Source organism: Theropithecus gelada, chromosome 10 (genome assembly GCF_003255815.1).
Source record: "Theropithecus gelada isolate Dixy chromosome 10, Tgel_1.0, whole genome shotgun sequence".
Classification (NCBI taxonomy): Eukaryota; Metazoa; Chordata; class Mammalia; order Primates; family Cercopithecidae; genus Theropithecus; species Theropithecus gelada.
In genome coordinates, this window is record NC_037678.1 from 10,171,342 (window position 1) to 10,192,225 (window position 20,884).

At 45.7% G+C, this 20,884-nt stretch overlaps 2 protein-coding genes across 7 annotated transcripts in view; both read right to left on the reverse strand.

Annotated features, from left to right (window-relative positions):
- The window catches only part of SGSM3 (small G protein signaling modulator 3), a 35,719-nt gene extending 28,178 nt beyond the window's left edge, over window positions 1-7,541 (reverse strand). Inside the window, exon 1 of one of the 2 annotated variants that reach the window (XM_025400086.1) lies at window positions 7,415-7,541. The gene's annotated coding sequence lies outside the window, so the exon portion shown is untranslated. The remainder of the gene's footprint in view (window positions 1-7,414) is intronic. The other variant, XM_025400087.1, reaches the window with a different exon arrangement.
- Window positions 1-20,884, reverse strand: part of ADSL (adenylosuccinate lyase) — a 42,748-nt gene that overhangs the window by 9,291 nt on the left and 12,573 nt on the right. For 2 of the 5 annotated variants that reach the window (XM_025400088.1, XM_025400090.1), the window contains exons 5-13: window positions 19,157-19,328; window positions 18,889-18,935; window positions 17,703-17,793; window positions 16,856-16,925; window positions 16,561-16,708; window positions 15,134-15,224; window positions 13,546-13,635; window positions 12,856-13,032; window positions 11,400-11,462 (exon numbers count right to left, since the gene is read on the reverse strand). In XM_025400088.1, coding sequence (XP_025255873.1) covers window positions 11,400-11,462; window positions 12,856-13,032; window positions 13,546-13,635; window positions 15,134-15,224; window positions 16,561-16,708; window positions 16,856-16,925; window positions 17,703-17,793; window positions 18,889-18,935; window positions 19,157-19,328 — 949 coding nt within the window. Of the gene's footprint in view, window positions 1-10,899; window positions 11,463-12,855; window positions 13,033-13,545; window positions 13,636-15,133; window positions 15,225-16,560; window positions 16,709-16,855; window positions 16,926-17,702; window positions 17,794-18,888; window positions 18,936-19,156; window positions 19,329-20,884 lie in introns of those variants that run through there. The other 3 variants (XM_025400092.1, XM_025400089.1, XM_025400091.1) reach the window with 3 other exon arrangements.

A 20,884-nucleotide genomic window follows, 5' to 3' on the forward strand; every position in this document is an offset into this window, starting at 1 on the left:
AATTAGCTGGGCATAGCAGTGCCCAACTGTAGTCCCAGATTACTCGGGAAGCTGAGGTGGCAGGATTGCTTGGGCCTGGGAGGTGGAGGTTGCAGTGAGTGGAGATGGTGCCACTGTACTCCAGCCTGGGTGGAGATGGTGCCACTGTACTCCAGCCTGGGTGACAAAGTGAGACCCTGCCTTAATAAGAACAGACCACAAATATTATCAAAGTTCAAGGAAATAAAGAGGTAACTACAGGTTGATATGGAAAAGCCTTCACATGAAGGAGGGAGACATTTACTTAATAACTCACTGAGGGATACGCATATTCTGCAGCAGTCACTGCATGGGCCTGAACTGAGCAAGACTTAGGGGGACCACAGTTTAACAGAGATAAACAATCCAACAGTCAGTCACCCTCCACCCTACATCTTTCATTAACTAGCTGTGTTACATAGGGACCTCTGGTCCTTATGAAGGAGTGATCTGACTTCTAGTCTTAAAATGCTGTGATCCAAAAGGAAGAGGAAAAGAGAAAGGCACCAGCGAGCAAGGGAAGCAACGGAGAAAAGGTACAAAGTGGACAGCATGAGCTGGATATTCTAGAACACAAAGCAGACCCAATGGTGACTTTGTGTTGAGGAAATACTCATTCAATCAACATGTTTACTGAGTGCCTATTATGTACCAGGCACTGTTTTAAGTGCTGGGAACACAGAAGTGCTCAAAATAGAAATCCCTTCCTTGAAAGTCCCAGCATTCTAGAGGGGAAAGAAGTGACTTAAAAAATTAATAAGAGACCATATTGTATGTCAGATGAATAGTGTTATAGAGTAAAACGAGGCAGGAAGAGCAATAGGCACTTTCAGGAGCTGCGATTCTAAATTAGGTGGCCAGGGGAGGCTCAGTAAGAAAAAACCTGAGCAAACACTTGAAGAAGATGAGGGGCTGATGGAAGCAGAGGTCTGAAGCAAAGAGCAGCACATAGGTGCCGAAGCGTGAATATAAGAGACTAGGTTGGAAAAGTGAGGAAAAGCAGGTAAATCTTCTAGAAAGAACTCTAGGTCTCGGAGTCTGCAGATTTAGATTTCAGTCAGAGAATCATTATCTCAGAATTGGAGAGAACTTTACAGTTCATTCAGTACAACCACCCATTAGATGGTTATTATTGGTTTTCTTCTGTTTTTTGAGAGAGTCTCACTCTGTCGCCCAGGCTGGACTGTAGTGTGTGATCTTGGCTCACTGCAACCTCCGCCTCCCAGGTTCCTCTCCTGCCTCAGCTTCCTGAGTAGATGGGATTACAGGCATGCGCCACCACACCCAGCTAATCTTTTTTATTTTTGGTAGAGACTTTGTTTCGCCATGTAGGCCAGGCTGGTCTCGAACTCCCACCCTCAAGTGATCTGCCCGCCTTAGTCCCCCAAAGTGCTAGGATGACAGGCATCAGTCACTGCGCCCAGCCATATTATGGTTATTAATACACACAGGGTCTTGCTCTGTCACCCAGGCTGGAATGCAGTGGCACTATCACAGCTCACTACAACCTCAAACTGCGGGGCTCCCAAGTAGCTAGGACTGCAGGCACACACCACCATACCTGGCTAATTTTTCTTATTTTTTTGTAGAGATGCTGGTCTTGCTGTGTTGCCCAGTGTAGTCTCAAACTCTTGGCCTCAAGCGATCATCCTGCCTCAGCCTCCCAAAGCAGTGGAATTACAGGCATGAGCCACCACATCCAGTCCCCATTAGATTACTAAACCCATATTACTCCTCCCAGGTGACCATCTTGTCTTGGCTTGAACAATTTAGTGGATATATCTATCTCCACGTACGAAGTCAGTCTGTCACCCGTGGAAAGCCCTGCCTCAGGCTTTAATGTGGGCAGAAATATGTTTGCTAGTAGTATCTCTCCTCTTTGGTCTTTTTAGGGGTACTTTGTATTCTATAAACTTCAGACATCTGAAGATACTCAGATCTTCTCCAAGATTTCTCTCCTCTTCACGTTAAACTTAGCTGATTTTAACTTTTTTTTTTTTTTTTGAGACAGGGTCTAGCTCTGTCACCCAGGCTGGAGTGCAGTGGCGCGATCACAGCTCACTGCAGCCTTGACCTCCCAAGCTCAAGTGATCTTCCCACCTCAGCCTCCCAAGTGGCTGGGACTACAGGCACATGCCACCATGCCCAGCTATTAATAATTTTTTAATTTTTTTTTTGTAGAGACAGGTTCCCACTACGTTGCCCAGGCTGGTCTCAAACTCTTTAGCCCAGTGGATCCGCCTGCCTTGGCCTCCCAGAGTGTTGGGATTACAGGCATGGGCCACCGCGCCAGGCCTAGTTTAACTCTTATATGACATGATCTCCTGCCATGTAAAGTAAGTTAAGGGTGTCTCAGCTGCAAGCTACCAAAACTGACTTTGGGTAACTTAAGTTATGAAAGACAGGAATGTACTGGAAGGATATGTAGTAGGACACAGAACTGAGGAAAAGCTGAAGACTCAGGTGGTTGAAAACAACAGCAGCTCTAGCGCCCAGATATTAGGAATTAGCCTGTGGTTGTCATAAAGGAGCAGCAACTGTTTACTGAACTTTTGTTACTGTGTCATTCAACCTAAGATTCAAATTAAAGGAGGAAAGCATCTATTTGCCTAACATCTGTTGGCCTGACCTGGGCCATGTGCCTACCACCTAGTTGGTCAGGGATGAACTGTTCTCCAAAGCAAAATTGAGCTGTTATCCCCAGAAGAACCTGGATTGGATGCTGGACCGGCCAAAACAACTTATGTCTACTAAATTCTCTCAAAATGTGATGCTTCAAATTCCACGTGATCTAGATACGGAGGAGCAACACTAGGGTACTGTCTCCACACATGCTGCATGACTGGGAAAGTGACCAAATGCGTGCCTGCTTCCTGCCAGACAGTGATGCTCACAAACATATTTGGTTGTTCCTATGACAATCAAAGAAAATGAGTGCAAAATGCTTTATAAACTTGAAGCTAACTGTAGTACTTAATATGGTAAATGCTTGTCACAGCCATTTTATATAGATTTTATTTAATCTTCAAAACTACTCTATTTCTTGATTACATGCTAAATTAAAAAAACCAAAAAACTATGAAGGTGGAGATTGTGAGCGTGAACTCTAGAGTCAGACTAAGTTCAAATCCTGACTCCACTCCTCCAATCTTCAGCAAGTTACTGTTTCTGTGACTGTTGCCTCATCTGTAAATGGGCATAATACTAACAATACACAGGGCTGATGTGAGGATTGTGAGTTAATACAAGTAAAATTCTTAGAACTGTGACTGGTATATATAGCAAACACCTAATACGTATTAGCTATCATTATGAGTAGCACTAATTATTCCATTTTTGCAGGTGACAGAAATGAGGCATCAGAGAGATAACTAGTAAGTTCTCAAAGTTTATAATGGTAAAGCTAGGCCGGGTGCAGTGGCATGCACCTGTAATCACAACAACTCATGAGACTAAGGTAGGAGGATCTCTTGAGCCCAGGAGTTTGAGGTTTCAGTGAGCTATGATCATGCCACTGCACTCCAATCTGGGCAACAGAGCAAGACGCTGTCAATCAATCAAGCAAGCAGGCAAGCAAGGAAGCAAGCAGTAGTGCCAGAAGTTGAACTTCATTGTTGGTGCTCCTGACTACCATACTGTTTTCAAAAAAAAAAAAAAAAAAAAAAAAAAAAACAGTGGTAATTGGACTTTAACCCTATACTCAAGTCACGTAATTAAGGATATTTACAAATGAAATTCAAACACAAGAGAGGGAAAAGGGAAATGATCTGTTATCTTTTCTTTTTTTTTCCTAGTTTTTTGAGACAGGGTCTCCCTTTGGGCCCCTTTCCACAGATATTTATTGCTCACCTACCACTGTTCTAGGAGACGGGGTGAGGTGGTGAACAACACAAAGCCCCTACTTTCATAGAGCTTACAATGCAGGCAAATATTACAAAGAAGAAACTGTGGTTCAGTTACCAGGTCTGTCAGACTCTAAAGCCTATACTGTATCTTTCAACCATGTCATCTCTCAGTGGATACAGCTTTTCCCTAAAAGTATATGCCTAAGCATGCAGTCTTGACACTACACTCTAGACCAATTTAAGCTTTCTCTCTCTGTTGGCAGTCCAGTGACATCTTCGCAATAAAGTGTTCCTTCCCCAACTCTCAAACTATACCCTATTGGCCGGGTGCAGTGGCTCACGCCTGTAATCCCAGCACTTTGGGAGGCCGAGTCGAGCAGATCACGAGGTCAGGAGATCGAGACCATCCTGGCTAACATGGTGAAACCCTGTCTCTACTTAAAAAAATACAAAAAATTAGCCGGGCATGGTGGCGGACAGCTGTAGTCCCAGCTGCTCCAGAAGCTGAGGCAGGAGAATGGAGTAAGTAACCCCAGGAGGCAGAGCTTGCAGTGAGCCGAGATCACGCCACTGCACTCCAGCCTGGGTGACAGAGGGAGACTCCATCTCAGAAAAAAAAACAAAAGAGAAAAGAAAAAAACCCCACCCTATCAGGCCAGGTGTGGTGGCTCACGCCTTTAATCCCAGCACTTTGGAAGGCCAAGGCAGGCGGATCACGAGGTCAAGAGATGGAGACCATCCTGGCCAACATGGTGAAACCTCATCTCTACTAAAAATACAAAAATTAGCCGGGTGTGGTGGCACACGCCTGCAGTCCCAGCTACTCAGGAGGCTGAGGCAGGAGAACTGCTTGAACTCGGGAGGTGGAGGCTGCAGTGAGCCGAGATTGCCCCACTGCATGCTAGCCTGGTGATAGAGGGAGACTGTCTCAAAAAAAAAAAAAAAAAAAAAAGGAAAAAAACAAAACGAAACACCACAACTGACCTATCAGTGGTAAACATATATTGACATGTATAAACTACCCTCTCTCATTAATCCCTAAACTACCTGAGGGCAAAAACCATGTCTTAGCCATCTTTATAAGTCTACAAGATGATATACACAGTAGATACTCAATAAATCATTGAGAGGAATTCATGAGAGTAGTTTCAACAGAGTTGAGGGTAGAAGCCAGACTGCAATGAACAAAGCAGTAAATGTTAGAGAAGAATGTAGAGTCTGCTTCTTAAGGACAAGTCTAGAAAGGAAAAGCAGGAGAAATGGTAGTAATTTGAAGGGAAATATGATCACAGGGAAGTTTCATATAGTTTTAAGAATGAGAAATACTTGAACACAGTTGTTAAGGTAGTACAGCAGTTAAAAGAGAGGAGTTTAGAGTCAGGTAGACTTAAATTCTGTGTTTGGAAAGCAGAAGGCATTCAATAAATGGTTTCAATGATTACTACTACAGGTAGGAGCCTGCACTCTGGTGTTCTAACCCCTCCCACATATCCTGTGCTCCAGTCTAGATTCCCTAAGTCTGTGTATAATATGTGATGGCAAAGAAACAGGATCTTTTTTTCTTCTGTAACACTCATTGTGCTATTCCCATTTCCTTGTGACAGTCTGCATGAGCTCATGAATGGCTGCTGTGGAAAATTACTGACGTCACCAGCTGAATAACAGGCTATCTGGAGAGTAAGCAAGATGAAACTCATGTTAAATTATCAAAGGTACAAGATTTTGGGCTCCTGCCAAAACCTTCATTGAGAACTAAGAGAAAAACTGAAAACACACAGAGCTTTTTTTAAGCTTCTGAGCCAGCAGGATGTTCCTACATCCACTCTAGCGACAGAAAGATGGCTGTAAAATAAAAGAGATGATTATCTCCTCACTTCCCTTCTCAATATTTCACCCTAATGTCAGGTTCATTTCTGTGAGGTTCTACCCCAGTTCACTTTTCTATCAACCTGATATGTTTCCAAATTCACGAGGTATGCGTTTTTACATTGAAACAATTGTTTGTTTACAGCCTTTTAATGTTCTGGTCATTGGTTATGTTCACCTGTTACCCATAGCTGATCAACAGACACCTCACCCTCTCCCCTCCCTCCCAGACCACAAACCTCCACGCTTAAAAAGGGACACGGAGAAGAACTAAAGCTCAGGCTACTGTGATAATTAGGGATGAAAAAGCTGCATTCACTTAGGACTATCAAAAGCCAGGAAAGATATCTATCTATAGAATTACAAATTAATCCAGCCTGGCGCAGTGGCCCACGCCTGCAATCCCAGCACTTTGGGAGGCCCGAGGCGGGCGGATCACCTGTGGTCAGGAGTTCGAGACCAGCATGGGCAACATAGCGAAACACCCCCTCTTTACTAAAAATACAAAAATTAGCCAGGCGTGGTGGCGGGCGCCTGTAGTCCCAGCTACTCAGGAGGCTGAGACAGAAGAATCCCTTGAACCCGGGAGGCGGAGCTTGCAGTGAGCCGAGGTCGCGCCACTGCACTCCAGCCCGGGCAACAAGAGCGAAACGCAGTCTTAAAAAAAAAAAAAGAAAAGAAAAAAAAAGAATTACAAATTAATCACCAAGAAGAGAAATATGTAGAACAAAGATGTAATTCAGTTGTTTAGAGTGCAGAGAGAATTGGAACTAAAAGAGATGAGCAAGAAAAGTGGGAAGTGTATGTACTTACAAACCTAATCACAAACCTGTCACGAAAACTACGAGTAAACGAGTCGAAGTTGAAAATGCAGTTTTTGTGAAGCAGAGTCTGATTGGACTTGAATTTACTAAGAAAGAATCAAGAAGGGTGTGGAATATTCCAGGATATCTCTATCCCACCACAAAACAAAAAGCCATCAACCCACCCCAACTGGGCTGCGCGAGACTGGAAGACACGCTAGTCACCCAGTCACTGAAAACCTTTGAAACAGCTTCATTTTTCTCTCCAAATAAAAAAGAGCCTAGATCAGTAAACTAAGTATGAGAATAATTTTCAAAATTCCAATCCTAACCACACCGGGTGATTCTGGCTAACGTATGCCTCAGTTTCCCCCGTGCTAAAATGCAAACACACCTGTGTTCCGAGTCTCGGCGTGGATCCGAGCCCGGGTTCTGCACCTGGATCTGACTCTCAAAGGGAAAGGCGCAAGTTAAACCTGAGGAGGAGTCTGCAGCTGTCCCCGTGCCGGAGCCAGCCAGGCTTTTTTAAAAAGCCCCCAGCATCAGGCGCGGTTTCTGTAAAACCGCTCCCGGCTGCCAGCGCGGTGGATTCCGGTTCCCGCCCCAAACACCTGAGGTGGCCTCGGCCGTCTAGGGTCAGCCGGTCCGGGGTACGCAGCCGACCTCTCCGCCCCGCCGCGTCCCCGGCCCCCATTCCACCCGCGACGCGAGTAAGGTCGGCCCGGCGGCTCTCCGGCCCGAGGCGGTGCTTCTCTCTAGTGGGTGCCTTTGGCCCGTACATCCCTCGGTCAAACAGTCCCCACCACAAACGCCCCGCAACCCCAGCCTGAGGGAACTTGTGGGCGCCGTTCAGTCTCCGCTGACTCCCGTCCCCGCACTCACCTGCCCCACGGGCCACCTCAGCGCCAATCCGGGTCAGGTTAGCTGCTTCCCCGCTCGCACCCAGTCAGCGCTCAGCGGCGCCTAAGCGCACGCGTGGCGGGGCGGAGCATAGGCGGCCGCGGGTCATGCTGGGGGCTGTAGTCGTTCCCGCCCACTTGGCGGGACGCGGCCAGGAGCTTTGCGACCCCGTCCCAAGGCCTGCAGGCACAGCGATGCTTTTGCCGTCTCACCAATCCTCACATCCACCCACGCTTCATCATACCTTTCTGGGGACTCCTAACCCTTGTGCTTCCACTAAAGCTATGGTTACAAACATTAGGATCTCCTGGTTCTTAAATGAAACTGAGCACCAGCCAGGAAAAGAGGGCATTAAGTGTCCAGGTGTCTGACTTCAGCTGAGCAGACGTTTCATCAGTTGTCCCATGTTCTGCCCAGAACCTAACATCTGGGTAGTTTTCATGCTGGAGTCTGCGTGAGTTTAAACCAATCTTAAAGAAAACAGCCTGGGTTAACATAGTGAGACCCTGTCTTTACAAAAAACAACAAAAAATTAGCCAGGTGTGGTTGTGTGTGCCATAGTCCCAGCTACTCAAGAGGCTGAGGTGAGAGGATCGCTTGAGCCAGGAAATCGAGGCTGCAGTGAGCTGTGGTCACACCACTGCACTCCAGCCTGGGCGACAGAGCGAGATCTTGTCTTTTATATATATATATAAATCTACATTATATATATATAAATGTACATTTAACATGTTTTCCAGTGAACATGCAGACCACCCAATACATCAAATTAAAATGCTACATGGGAAAATCAGATTACAGAGTTGCATACAAGTGTGTAAATACAGAAACAAAGGAGAATGGAAAAGGAAAGAAGACAGAGATGCACCAACAAATCCACCCAAATAGTCCAGGAAGAAACCAGGTCAAATCGCCAATCACTGGAGATCATTAGTCTAACAGAATTGTTAGGACAGGAAGAAGACTGTTATCTTATTTCCTTATTTTCTATGAGGAAATGTATTAACTAAAATCCATGGTATCCTATATCCCCAACATCTGTTATGTAATATAAAGTCTCACATTAGATAAACTGATAGTAGTTGCTGCCTCTAAGTTGCCCATACCAGAGAAGGAAGTAGACAGAATATCTGGTCAGAGTCCAATGACTTAATTTCCTTGTTTCAGACTTATCATTTCAGGATTTTTTTTTTTTTTTTTTTTTTTTGAGACTGAGTCTCGCTCCATTGCCCAGGCTGGAGTGCAGTGGCATGATCTTGGCTCACTGCAACTTCTGACTCCTAGGTTCAAGCAATTCTTCTGTCTCAGCCTCCCGAGTAGCTGGGACTACAGGCGCCTGCCACCATGCCCGGCTAATTGTTTGTATTTTTAGTAGAGATGGAGTTTCACCTTCTTGGTCAGGCTGATCTTGAACTCCTGACCTCAGGTGATCCACCTGCCTCGGCCTCCCAAAGTGCTGGGATTACAGGCATGAGCCACCACCGCACCTGGCCCTTTTCAAGATTTTTTAAAGAGATGAATAGAGTAACTTTTTCTGGAAGTTGAGCAAATGGCTCTATGCTATCCCCACTTGCTTGCTATACTAGCCTATATTCAGAATTTGGTTTTCAGAATTGCCTTCTATTGTTTTTCCCAATAGGTTGAGCTCTTCTCTTAGGTTGGCTTTAAGTGACAAGTTCTCGCTATGTCACCCAGCCTGGACTGAACTCTTGGGCTCAAGTGACCCTATTGCCTCAGTTTCCCAAGTAGCTGGGACTGCAAGTGCGCATCATCTCAACCTGCTTTTCTGGCTACTTTTAGATAGAACTGGAACCGATTCAGCCTCCTCTCCCTCACAACATTCCTAACTAGGCAGTCTTCCAGCTTCTGCCTGACCTGGGAGATTGAGGGTGGATTGCTAATCTCGGGGGTTCCAATGTCTGGCCCCAAGCCAATCTCAGAGCCTTAATAATGGGTATTGATCTCAGTGTCTCTTGGGGCAACACACAATCAAGTCACTCTTCCTCCACACGGCAATATTTGAAGTGCTGACAAGTTTTCTCCTGGATAGGATAAAGAGCCCTAACATTCCTCCACCACAAGATCTTTTTGGAGGTTCGCTCTCCAGTTTCTCTCTGTTCCTCAGACTGGGTATCCAAAATTGAAGGTAATGCCAAGAGTGTGGAGCAGTAAGCCTCTGGTGGCTTTTTGGGCACTGGACAACCATTAACACCTCCTAAAACAGTCTTCTCTCAGTTCTGGTGCATACTGAGTTTAAGGTTAACTTATTTACATTGATCTTATTTTTCTTCTTAGTTTAAGGCACATCATTTCAGCCTGTTTAGGTTACAGATGAAAACTTATTTTACCAAATAAATGTACTTGTTAATTCTCCCAGTTTTGTGTCATTTGCAAAATCTGATAAACAAAAGCTTTCATTTTCATCTATGCTGAAAAATCTGTAGGATGAGAATGGGCTAAATAACAAGGGCTCTCCTGGCAGGTAGGTAATTAACTCAATATTTGGCTACAGTTGCTTCAATCAGCTATAATACTGCAACAAGGAAGTTGGGCGTGGTGGCGGAAGCTGGAAGACTGCCTAGTTGCCAAGTATCTGATGTGCTCTTGCTATTGGAAATACAACAAGGAATGACACAGACAATGTTCTTGTCCAATGGCATTTGCTTACACTGTAAACAAGTAAAAAAGAAAACAAGATTAGGCCGGGCATGGTGGCTCATGCCTGTAATCCCAGAACTTTGGGAGGCTGAGATGGGTGGATCACTTGAGGTCAGGAGTTCAAGACCTGCCTGGCCAACATGGCAAAACCCCATCTCTACTAAAAATACAAAAGTTGGCCGGGCGCGGTGGCTCAAGCCTGTAATCCCAGCACTTTGGGAGGCCGAGACGGGCGGATCACGAGGTCAGGAGATCGAGACCATCCTGGCTAACACGGTGAAACCCCGTCTCTACTAAAAAATACAAAAAACTAGCCGGGCGAAGTGGCGGGCGCCTGTGGTCCCAGCTACTCGGGTGGCTGAGGCAGGAGAATGGCGTGAACCCGGGAGGCGGAGCTTGCAGTGAGCTGAGATCCGGCCACCACACTCCAGCCTGGGCGACAGAGCCAGACTCAGTCTCAAAAAAAAAAAAAAAAAAAAAATACAAAAGTTAGCCAGGTGTGGCGGCGGGTGCCTGTAATCCCAGCTACTTGGGAGGCTGAGGCCGAAGAATCGCTTGAACCCAGGAGGTGGAGGTTGCAGTGAGCCAAGATTGTGCTACTGTACTCTAGTCTGGGTGACACAGCAAGCCTCAACAACAAAATCCATGCAACAAGGAATAAAGACTGTCAGGTGCCCTGATGAAATCAATATACTCAATTAGCATTTCCCTGATATATAAGCCTTATCAAAAGATGAAATGAGGTTGGGCACAACTTTGGCTGAATAAGCCTGAAGGTCACATCAGGGGGTTTTTTTTGTTCTGTTTTGTTTTTAAGTATTTACTGTAGTTCCAAACTTCATTACTTATACTAGCCAAAAATAACCGAAATAAAAGGTATCTGATCATGGACTCAATCACTGAGTCCAGGCTATTTTGCTAGACCTAGATCTAATTCACTTTTAGAGGACAGGACCAGAAATTTCTTGCTACTTTACAAGCAAACGAACACGTGAAAAGGACTAAACTTGAGGCAGCTGGAAAATACGCCTTGAAAGAACAGAGATCAAGTACGAACTACATTTATTATGCAAGTTTGTGTTGTTGTAAACAACAGAGTAAACTTCAATGCTCTTTGTTTCTGCATTGTTGAGAAATGTGAGACTGAGAAATGGGAAAGACCATGGATAGAAGAAAGTGCTGTATTAATTTAAGGTAACAATTCTCGAGGTAAAATAAGGCATTACAGTAACACAATTTTCATGCCTCAGCAATTAATGATTTTTCGTTTAATTCTCTTCCAACTCTAGAGACATAATTCTGCTTTCACCTTCATCACACTTTCATATGGTTTTAACAGGGGATACACCTCCTCTTCTAAGAATCTCTGCACCTGCCAGAGGAAAGCAGATACAAGACAAAAGAAAATGTTAAGATATTAGCAGATAATACCTTTTCCAATGTCAGGTGATACCACTAAAACCTAATTTAATGAAGCTTTTACTCCATCACTAAGCTTGTTTTTTCCTTAACTGCCTATAAGGAATTTCCGCCTAGACACAGGTGATTCAACCACCATGCCCACATGCCCACCAACCTTTCCCGCAAACTGGCCCAGCCTGTGTTCTCTCAGGTGGTTTTGCCATTTCTATCCAACCTAAAAATCACCACAGCTTTCCTCCTGCTTCCCAGCCCTCTTCAAGTAATCACCAAGAGCTTAACCTCCTCTCCCTCCCTGGTCTGCATCTCTCACCACTGCCTTCACTCAAAGCTCTCATCATTTACTGCTTGGTCCGTTGCAGCAGCCACCTTATTGGTCTCCTACCTCCAGTTCTAGTATTTTAGCCCTCAGTCCTCGCACCTACTGCTTGGTATTCTAATGACCTATTTAAAAGTATTCACCACTAAGTTTTGAGCTCTCTAAAGATGAGAATTATCCATTCATCTTTATTTTTTGAGACAGGATCTCACTTTGTCACCCAAGCCAGAGGGCAGGGGCATGAACAAGGCTCACTGCAGCCTTCACCTCCTAGGCTCAAGCTATCTTCCCACCTCAGCCCCCTGAGTAGCTGAGACTACAGGTGCACACCACCACACCTGGCTAACTTTTGTATTTTTTTGTAGAGACGAGTTTTCACCATGTTGCCCAGGATGTTCTTGAACTCCTGAACTCAAGCAATTCTCCTGCCTAGGCCTCCCAAAGTACTGGGATTACTGGTGTGAGCCACTGTGCCCGGCCTATCTATTCATTTTTAAATCCCCAGAATTAAATACAGTATCTGAACACATACTGAGCACCTAGTATATACTCATGCATTTCAATTGTTAAAACACTGTGATATTTACTTTTATCCTGTCAGCCAGTAAATGCCAGAGGTTAGGATTTAACCCAAATCCACCTGACAATAAAACCTAATTCTTTGTCCATTATACCACATTCTCAAGATCAAAACTCCAAAAAATCTACATAAAGAAATACTTAAGGCAGCTAGCTCAAAACAGCCATATCTTGGTCAGTTGTGGGGGCTCACGCCTGTAATCCCAGCACCACTGCACTCCAGCCTGGGTGAGAGAGACACTGTCTCCAAAAACAAAACAAAACAGAAACCAAACCCAAATCTCTAAGTTTTAGCCAGCAACCTGCTCTGATTTCCTTCTAACTAGGCCCATTCCCAACATACCTCCTATAAAGCAAAAACATCAAAGACAGTACCCCAGGTTCTGCAGCCCAGCAGAAAAGAGGCTTCTGGGGACCGCTCCTCGGAAGCGTTCTAATGTATGCTTACCTGCTGGGAGGCACGACCAGTGAAAGAAGAAGGATCCAGTAAACGATCCAACTGGGAGTGAATGGGACTGAAGTAGGCATCAGCCTGGATACGCTCTATGAGGTCATTGTCACCCCCTTCCTGCTTGACCACAGAAGCTGCCTGCTGAGAAAGCACTCTAATTTTCTCATGGCAATCCTGGGAAGACAGTGAAGTACTGTCAGTTCTCCACTAACAGGGCATTTGAACACTTTAAAAAAGTCATCAGATACTTCACATCCACGTAGTCTACACAGCTCTACACAAAAACACCTCCAGGCTGAGGTGGTTCCCGTGTCTGTCTCTACCAGGGTCTTCACTACTCTCTGCCCACATCTTAGGACAAGCCTGAAATGCATGCCCACCCTGCTCTGGCCCTCTTCCATAAAGCCCCATGAATAATTTGCTCTTGTCTCCTGCTCACTTCCTACGGAATGTCAGACCTCATTCCTTCACTAGGAGTGGACTTTTCCTACAAGTGATTAAGTAATTCACTTTAAAAAACTCAGTTCACCACAATCACCCTCCATAGATGGCAGATTATGGCCACTGCTCTGTACCATTACTGTGAAGGTAATGACACGAACACCTTCATCTGCTCTCCCTCATGGAGAAGAGAGCAGGACCAAACGTGCACTCTCAACTTAACCAGAAACATGAGAGCTTACAAACCTGGCGGCTACCTCCAGCTTTGACCATGGCCATGATGATGTTCTCTGTGGCCATGAAAGGCAGCTCTTGCCGAATGCGCCGTTCAATTACCTATAGGAAAAGATAAAGTGAATGACCAAGAAAGCTGCCTCAAGGCTAAAGTGATAAACAGCAGGATGTCAAACAAAATGCACAGCACAGACACTAACTAGCACATTATGGAGACAGTAATGGGTTGTTTTATTCTACATGATGTTTTTTCAGTTTTCTTACTAACTCAGACTTTTGATTTTTTTTTTTTTTTTTTTTTGAGACAGTCTCGCTCTGTCGCCCAGGCTGGAGTGCAGTGGCACAATCTCCACTCACTGCAAGCTCCGCCTCCCGGGTTCACACCATTCTCCTGCCTCAGCCTCCCCACCCGCCACCACGCCCAGCTAATTTTTCTATTTTTAGTAGAGACGGGGTTTCACCGTGTTAGCCAGGTTGGTCTCGATCTCCTGACCTGGTGATCCACCCACCTCAGCCTCCCAAAGTGCTGGGATTACAGGTGTGAGCCACCGTGCCCAGCCAGACTTTTGATTTTTAAAAAGGGAATATTAACTTAAAAAGTTGCCACATAGAAAGATTTTCTTTTTTTTTTTTTTTTTGAGACGGAGTTTCTTTCTTGTTGCCAGGCTGGAGTGCAGTGGCATGATCTTGGCTCACTGCAACTTCTACCTCCTGGGTTCAAGCAATTATCCTGCCTCAGCCTCCTGAGTAGCTGGGATTACAGGCACGCGCCACCACGCCCAGCTAATTTTTGTATTTTTAGTAGAGACAGGGTTTCACCATGTTGGCCAGGCTAGTCTTGAACTCCTGACCTCAGGTGATCCGCCTGCCTCGGCCTCCCAAAGTGCTGGAATTACAGGCGTGAGCACCGCACCCGGCCTTAAATAATTCTTTTTTTTTTGAGACGGAGTCTGGCTCTGTCGCCCAGGCTGGAGTGCAATGGCCAGATCTCAGCTCACTGCAAGCTCCGCCTCCCGGGCTTACGCCATTCTCCTGCCTCACCCTCCCGAGTAGCTGGGACTACAGGCACCCGCCATGTCGCCCGGCTAGTTTTTTGTATTTTTTTTAGTAGAGACGGGGTTTCACTGTGTTAAGCCAGGATGGTCTCGATCTCCTGACCTCGTGATCCGCCCATCTCGGCCTCCCAAAGTGCTGGGATTACAGGCTTGAGCCACCGGGCCCGGCCTAAATAATTCTTAAAACCCCTATTTGCTACATATCAGTGCTCAGCCTCAAGAGCTAAGTATAGGAGAGAAATAAACCCATCTGCCTCAGGTACTTAAAAACAGGCAAATGGAGCCATCTACTCTGCCTAGTCACACCAGAGCTGATGATTCATGCTGCGAGATAGTTTAAAGGCAATTTAAAATACTTTTTCTGTTTCTATAAATGTGTCTATGAATTCCACAGAGCTAGTTCCCTAGAGCTTATGAACTGAAGGATGAGCTCGGGTGGGAAGAACGCCTATCAGATCAGAATGCAGCTCCCTCAACACATCCCAGAGCACCCTCCCTCCCACATTCTAACCCCTCCCTTTTACTTTTTAATGGAAGCTTCTTACTTTGGGGTACACTACCAATCCTTCAGAAATGTTCTGCAGCGTATTCAGTATAGTATCTGCAGTAAGAAATGCCTCGGCCAAACAGATCCGTCTAGAAAACAAATAGCCATTCAGTATCTCTTTAAACAAATAATTTCAGTGAAATGCAGAGTGTGTCCCAACAAGTTGCCCTACTGACTGTACTCTCTGGATAATTTCCTTCAATCTCATGATTACCCCAATGACCTCATGACCCTCAAGTCTGTCACCTCTAGGCCAGACCACTTGCCTAAGTGCCAGACCTTAGACCTACTGAGACGTCTACCTGGTTGATCCATAGGTACCTCAGTCCCCAAACTGAACTCAGCCACTGTCATTCTTCTTACTCACCATTACAAACCTGCCATTCCTCCCTCGCAGGTCCTGCCTCAGCAAATGACAGTAGCGCCCCAGTCACCAAATTCTTTATACTCATTCCGGTCAACCACCAGGGCTGGCCAGTCTGCCTTCAACTCTGGATCTATATCCTTCCTCTCCATTGACATGGCACCTGCACCAACGTGGCCTCGGACTTTTAAAGTAGCCCCTAACTTGTTCTGACGTGATCCCTGTCTCCTTAGAGCCAACTCTCCAAACTGCTGCCAGGGTCTTTTAGCAGGCAAATCAGCAGACCCCCAGGGTCACACCTTGCTAAAAAGTATTCAGTGGCTGACTTCTGAGTGAGTTCACATGACTTATCTCCAGAGATAAATCCTAGATTATGCACAGATCCCAGAAAGCTAGGTCTAACTATACATCCGTATCCACTCAAGAAATTCCAGCACAATGCAAGCAGGCGAGAGTAATGCCAGTCTGCTTTAAATGAGTATTAACACAAAACAGAAAATGATGTGCACATTGGTACCTCATCAGCAGTACAGATTATTTCAGACTCATCTCATAGCTTATCAAGATGTCATTGTGCCTAAACACCACAACTGACATCTATCTGCCTTCAGAAAAGACCCAGAAGACCCTTCGTAAACTGGCTACTATCTGTGACCATGTCCTGCCCCACCTCCTGGCACATGTTGATTTCATTCCCCAGGGCTACTCAAGTAGTAGTAACTCCCTCAAGTGTGTTTTCTCCTGCTTTGTGCCTTTATAATGCTCCCGATCTTGTCTTTAAAAGATGCATGTATTTCTTAAGTCTTAAGGCACCACCTCTACTGTGAAGCGTTCTGACGCCTCAAGCACTATGCCTTCCTCTCTGCTCCACAGTACCCAGTACACACTCCAACTGTAACACTTATCACACTGTCTTTTCTATGTTTTTGCCTCCCTGCTAGACTCTGGGCTCCTTGGGGATAAGGAGACTGTAGAGATGCTCAAATATGTCCTTTTACTTCTAGGTCCCTCCTTCAGACCTCCTCTCAACTTGGTGTATGTGACGTCCCTGCGCCACTGACCGGTTGGCACTATCATCCAGTGTCCGTTCAAACCACTGGACAGATGCTGTCTGTAGCGGGTCCATGACAAGGGTCATCAGGTGGCGGGCAAGACTGCAGCAACGTTCTGAACGCATGGGATTCCGCTTGTATGGCATCGCACTCGAGCCTGCCCATGTAAAAAAGGACAAGATGCAAAGGCAGAGAGACTTCAGAGGATAGTGAGTAGGCAAGCATGCTGCTGAATGAGCTCTCAGCCCCCATCCACAGCCCTCCAGCCGCTCTGTGTGCTCACAGGTCTCCACACAGCACTCACCAATCTGCTGTTTTTCAAAGGGTTCCTCCATCTCCTTGAGGTTTGCCAGGAGGCGTATGTCGGTGCAAATCTGGGGGAGGCAGGGGAATAAGCATCACCCCACACTGTCAGTGTGCAGGAGAGTCTGGGAGCCGTGACTAGGCTGATGAAGGAGATGAGCTCTTAGGTGTGCTGCGGCTGAGCTGAAGACCAGCGTGTCCTCCCCAAGAGCTCCTGGAGAGTATCTTACTCAGACTCCTCTCTGTTCCCGAAGGGCTGGGATGACAAATTCAAGGAGCATGAAAACGCTTTTGTGAAACACTGCTTAAGGCATCATGGAAAGACAATCACAAGATTAATTTCGGATGGGCACAGTGCCTCACACCTGTAATCCCAGCACTTTGGGAGGCCGAGGCAGGTGGATCACCTGAGGTCAGGAGTTCAAGACCAGCCTGGCCAACATGGTGAAACCCCGCCTCTACTAAAATAAGACAGGCATGGTGGTGCATGCCTGTAATCCCAGCTACTTGGGAAGCTCGCCTGAACCTAGGGGGCAGAGGTTGCAGTGAGCTGAGATCGTACCACTGCACTCCAGCCTGGGCAACAAGAGTGAAACGCCATCTCAAAAAAAAAAAAAGATTAATTTAATACACCACTGAAAAAGATGGATGTTTTGCAGTGCTTGGGATAACTTTAAAGAAAATGCCAAAACTAGTCTTCCCCTTAAGGGTTTCATCTACAGACCACAAATTATTAAACTAATGTATAATATTGCTTGAGAGATGATTAAGTAAAAGTCTGAGGCTGAAACAGTCTGTCTGTGGTGCCCAGAGCTCCTGTCCCCGCCCCACAAGCTGCCACCACTCACCTTGTGTACTGACGCCCCCAAGCTAGCCAGCACAGACAGTACTTCAATATCCACTTTTCGTGTATATGTCTGCCCTGTGATGATGAAAGCTCTAGAAATAAATAGAAGAGAGACGTATGTTAAAATATTTTAAAGCCATTGCAGTGGTGCATGACTGTAGTCCCAGCTACTTAAGAGGCTAAGGGAGGAGGACTGCTTTAACTCAGGAGGTTGAGGCCAGCCTAAGCATCATTGGGAGACTCTTATAAAATAATAATAATAATTCAAAACATGCCTCTGTCAAACAAGGAAAAACACATCCTAAAGAAAAGCTTGGTCTTATTGGTATGCTAAGTTATACTGAGCCAGTGGACCTGAGTGGTAACTTGCTCCTGAAATAAACTATTCTTCCACCCTTTTCACTAATACTCAGGACACTGGCATGACTCAAGAAAGATACATGGTGCAACATGCCCATGTCCGGCCACAGCTCAATAGAAATGCCTGGGCGAAGCATCCATGGTGGAACCTGGTGGACTCCAATGGAAATGGTCAGATTTAGCGTAACCTGTTGGGGGCCCTAAGTAAATAAACAAAAATGGTAACAACATGAAAAAAGGTATATTCTAAAGAAACCAGAAGTAAATCATTTTCTTTTTTCCTATAGATTATACAAAAATAGAATGCAGGTCAGGCCTGGTGGCTCATGCCTATAATCCTAGCACTCTGAGAGGCTGAGGCAGGTGGATCGCTTGATCTCAGGAGTTCGAGACCAGCCTGGGCAACATGGTGAAACCCTATCTCTACAAAAATAATACAAAAATCAGCCAGGCATGCTTGCAGTCATAGCTACTCAGGGGGCTTAGGTGGAAGGACGGCTTGAAGCTGGGAGGTGGAGGCTGCAGTGAGCCGAGATCACACTGCTGCACTCCAGCCTGGGTGGCAGAGTAAGACCCTGTCTCAAAAATAATAATAAAATAAAATAAAATCCAGAAAATATGTCAGCAAGACGATTAGGGGGAAAAACAAAAAAGAATCCAGATAGTAAGAAAATAAAACCCAGGATAGAGACAGAAAAAAAAAAAAAAAATGGGTAGAAGAACAAAGGAAGAAAAAGGCAAAAATTGTAAGGTCAAATCTAGAGGTATACTGAACACAGGACTTTCATCAACTTAACAGGGAGGTCAACGTATTCCCACTTACCTACCTCTTAAATCCCGCCTTATCTGTCACCATCTTGTCAAGCTGCTCTACCTTGGAAAGAAAAGACACATCCTTATAATAATCCAGGTGTCTAGTATGAGAATGCCCCAACCTGTCATCCTACCCAGGTCTTGCCCCCAACCCCCACAACTTGCTTCCAGTTCAAAGACCCCACCCGTCCCACAATCAATCTCTCCTATCATCCTCAAAGACAGCCTTGTCTCAGGCTCCACCACTGAATTTCAGTGTCCTGCAGGTCACTTTCTGAATACCTTATGGTCATCTCCCTCAAAGAGCTGCAGGAAACTGGCCTGAGTGCCAGTGGTGCCCTTTACTCCCCGGAAGCGCAGGTCATCCCGGACACGCTTCAAGTTCTGGAGATCCATGCAAAGATCCTGAATCCAAAGACAGCAACGTTTCCCCACTGTGGTCAGCTGTGCAGGCCTGAAAACCCAAAGAGAACACACGGAAGTCTCAGACCAACACCTTACATCATCAAGGTTTCATTGCTTCTTTTCATAACCACCATTACCCCTTGGAGGGAGAACAATTTAAGAGATGAAGTAACTGGTAAAGATAAAACAAGAGCTAAAACGTTTAACCAAATAATCGTTACGGAGATTCAATGTCATTTATAAATAGTCAAGGAGTATGAAACTAAAAGGCTATTAGCATAGTTCTTTTTTCATCAAGAGGCAATTTTTAAATTACTATTATTTCTAGACTGGGTCTTGCTCTGTCGCCCAAGCTGGAGTGCAGTGGCATGAACATAGCTGACTGCAGCCACAAACTCCTGGGCTCAAGTGATCCTTCTGCCTCAGCCTTCCATGTAGCTGGGACCACAGGCACGCAATACCACGCCTGGCTAATTTTTAAATTTTTTGTAGTGATGGGGTCTCACTTTGTTGCCCAGGCTGCTCTCAAACTCTATGTCTCCAGCGATCCACCCGCCTCAGCCTCCCAAAGTGTTGGGATTACAGGCACGAGCCACTGTGATGCATGGCAAGAGGCAATTTATCGTAAGGGCAAGAACAATGTCCCTTTTGTTCATGGCTATATCCACCGACATTGGTAAGAAATACATCAGAAAGTCGTGTAATATTTGCCAAGTATCTGATATGCTCCTGCTATTGAAAATACAATAAGGAATGACACAGACAGGATCCTTGTCCAATGGCACTTGCTTACATTGTAAACAAGTAAAAAAGAAAACAAAACAAGATTAGGCTGGGCGTAGTGGCTCATGCCTATAATCCCAGCACTTTGGGAGGCTGAGACGGGTGGATCACTTGAGGTCAGGAGTTCGAGACCAGCCTGGCCAACAGAGACAGGGTAAAACCCTGTCTCTACTACAAATACAAAAAATTAGCTGGGTGTGGTAGCAGGTGTTTGTAATTCCAGCTACTTGGGAGGCTGAGGCAGGAGAATCACTTGAACCTGAGAGGCAGAGGCTGCAATGAGCCGAGACTGTGCCACTGCACTCCAGGCTGGGCGACACAGCCAGACTCTGTCTCAAAAAAACAAATTAAAAAAAGAAACGAGATTAATTATTGAGATTTTAAGTGCTAAAAGAATAAAAGAACAATGAAGATAATGGTGATGGCTGCTCTAGATTGGAAGTAGAGGAAAGCCTTTGCGAGGAGTCAAGACCCAGTGAGGAGTAGTCACGCGATGGAGAACCACCCCACAACACGCATAAGCAGAGGACGTGAACGTAGCAGCTAGTGGCTTTGTTTCTTGTTAAGCCTAAATCAAAGCAGGGCACCGCGGCTCAGGCCTGTAATCCCAGCACTTTGGGAGGCCAAGGAAGGCGGATCACCTGAGGTCAGGAGTTTGAGGCCAGCCTGACCAACATGGAAAAACCCCGTCTCTACTAAAAATACAAAATTAGCCAGGCATAGTGGCGCATGCCTGTAATCCTAGCTACTCGGGAGGCTAACGCAGGAGAATCACTTGAACCCAGGAGGCAGACGTTGCAGTGAGTCAAGATTGTGCCATTG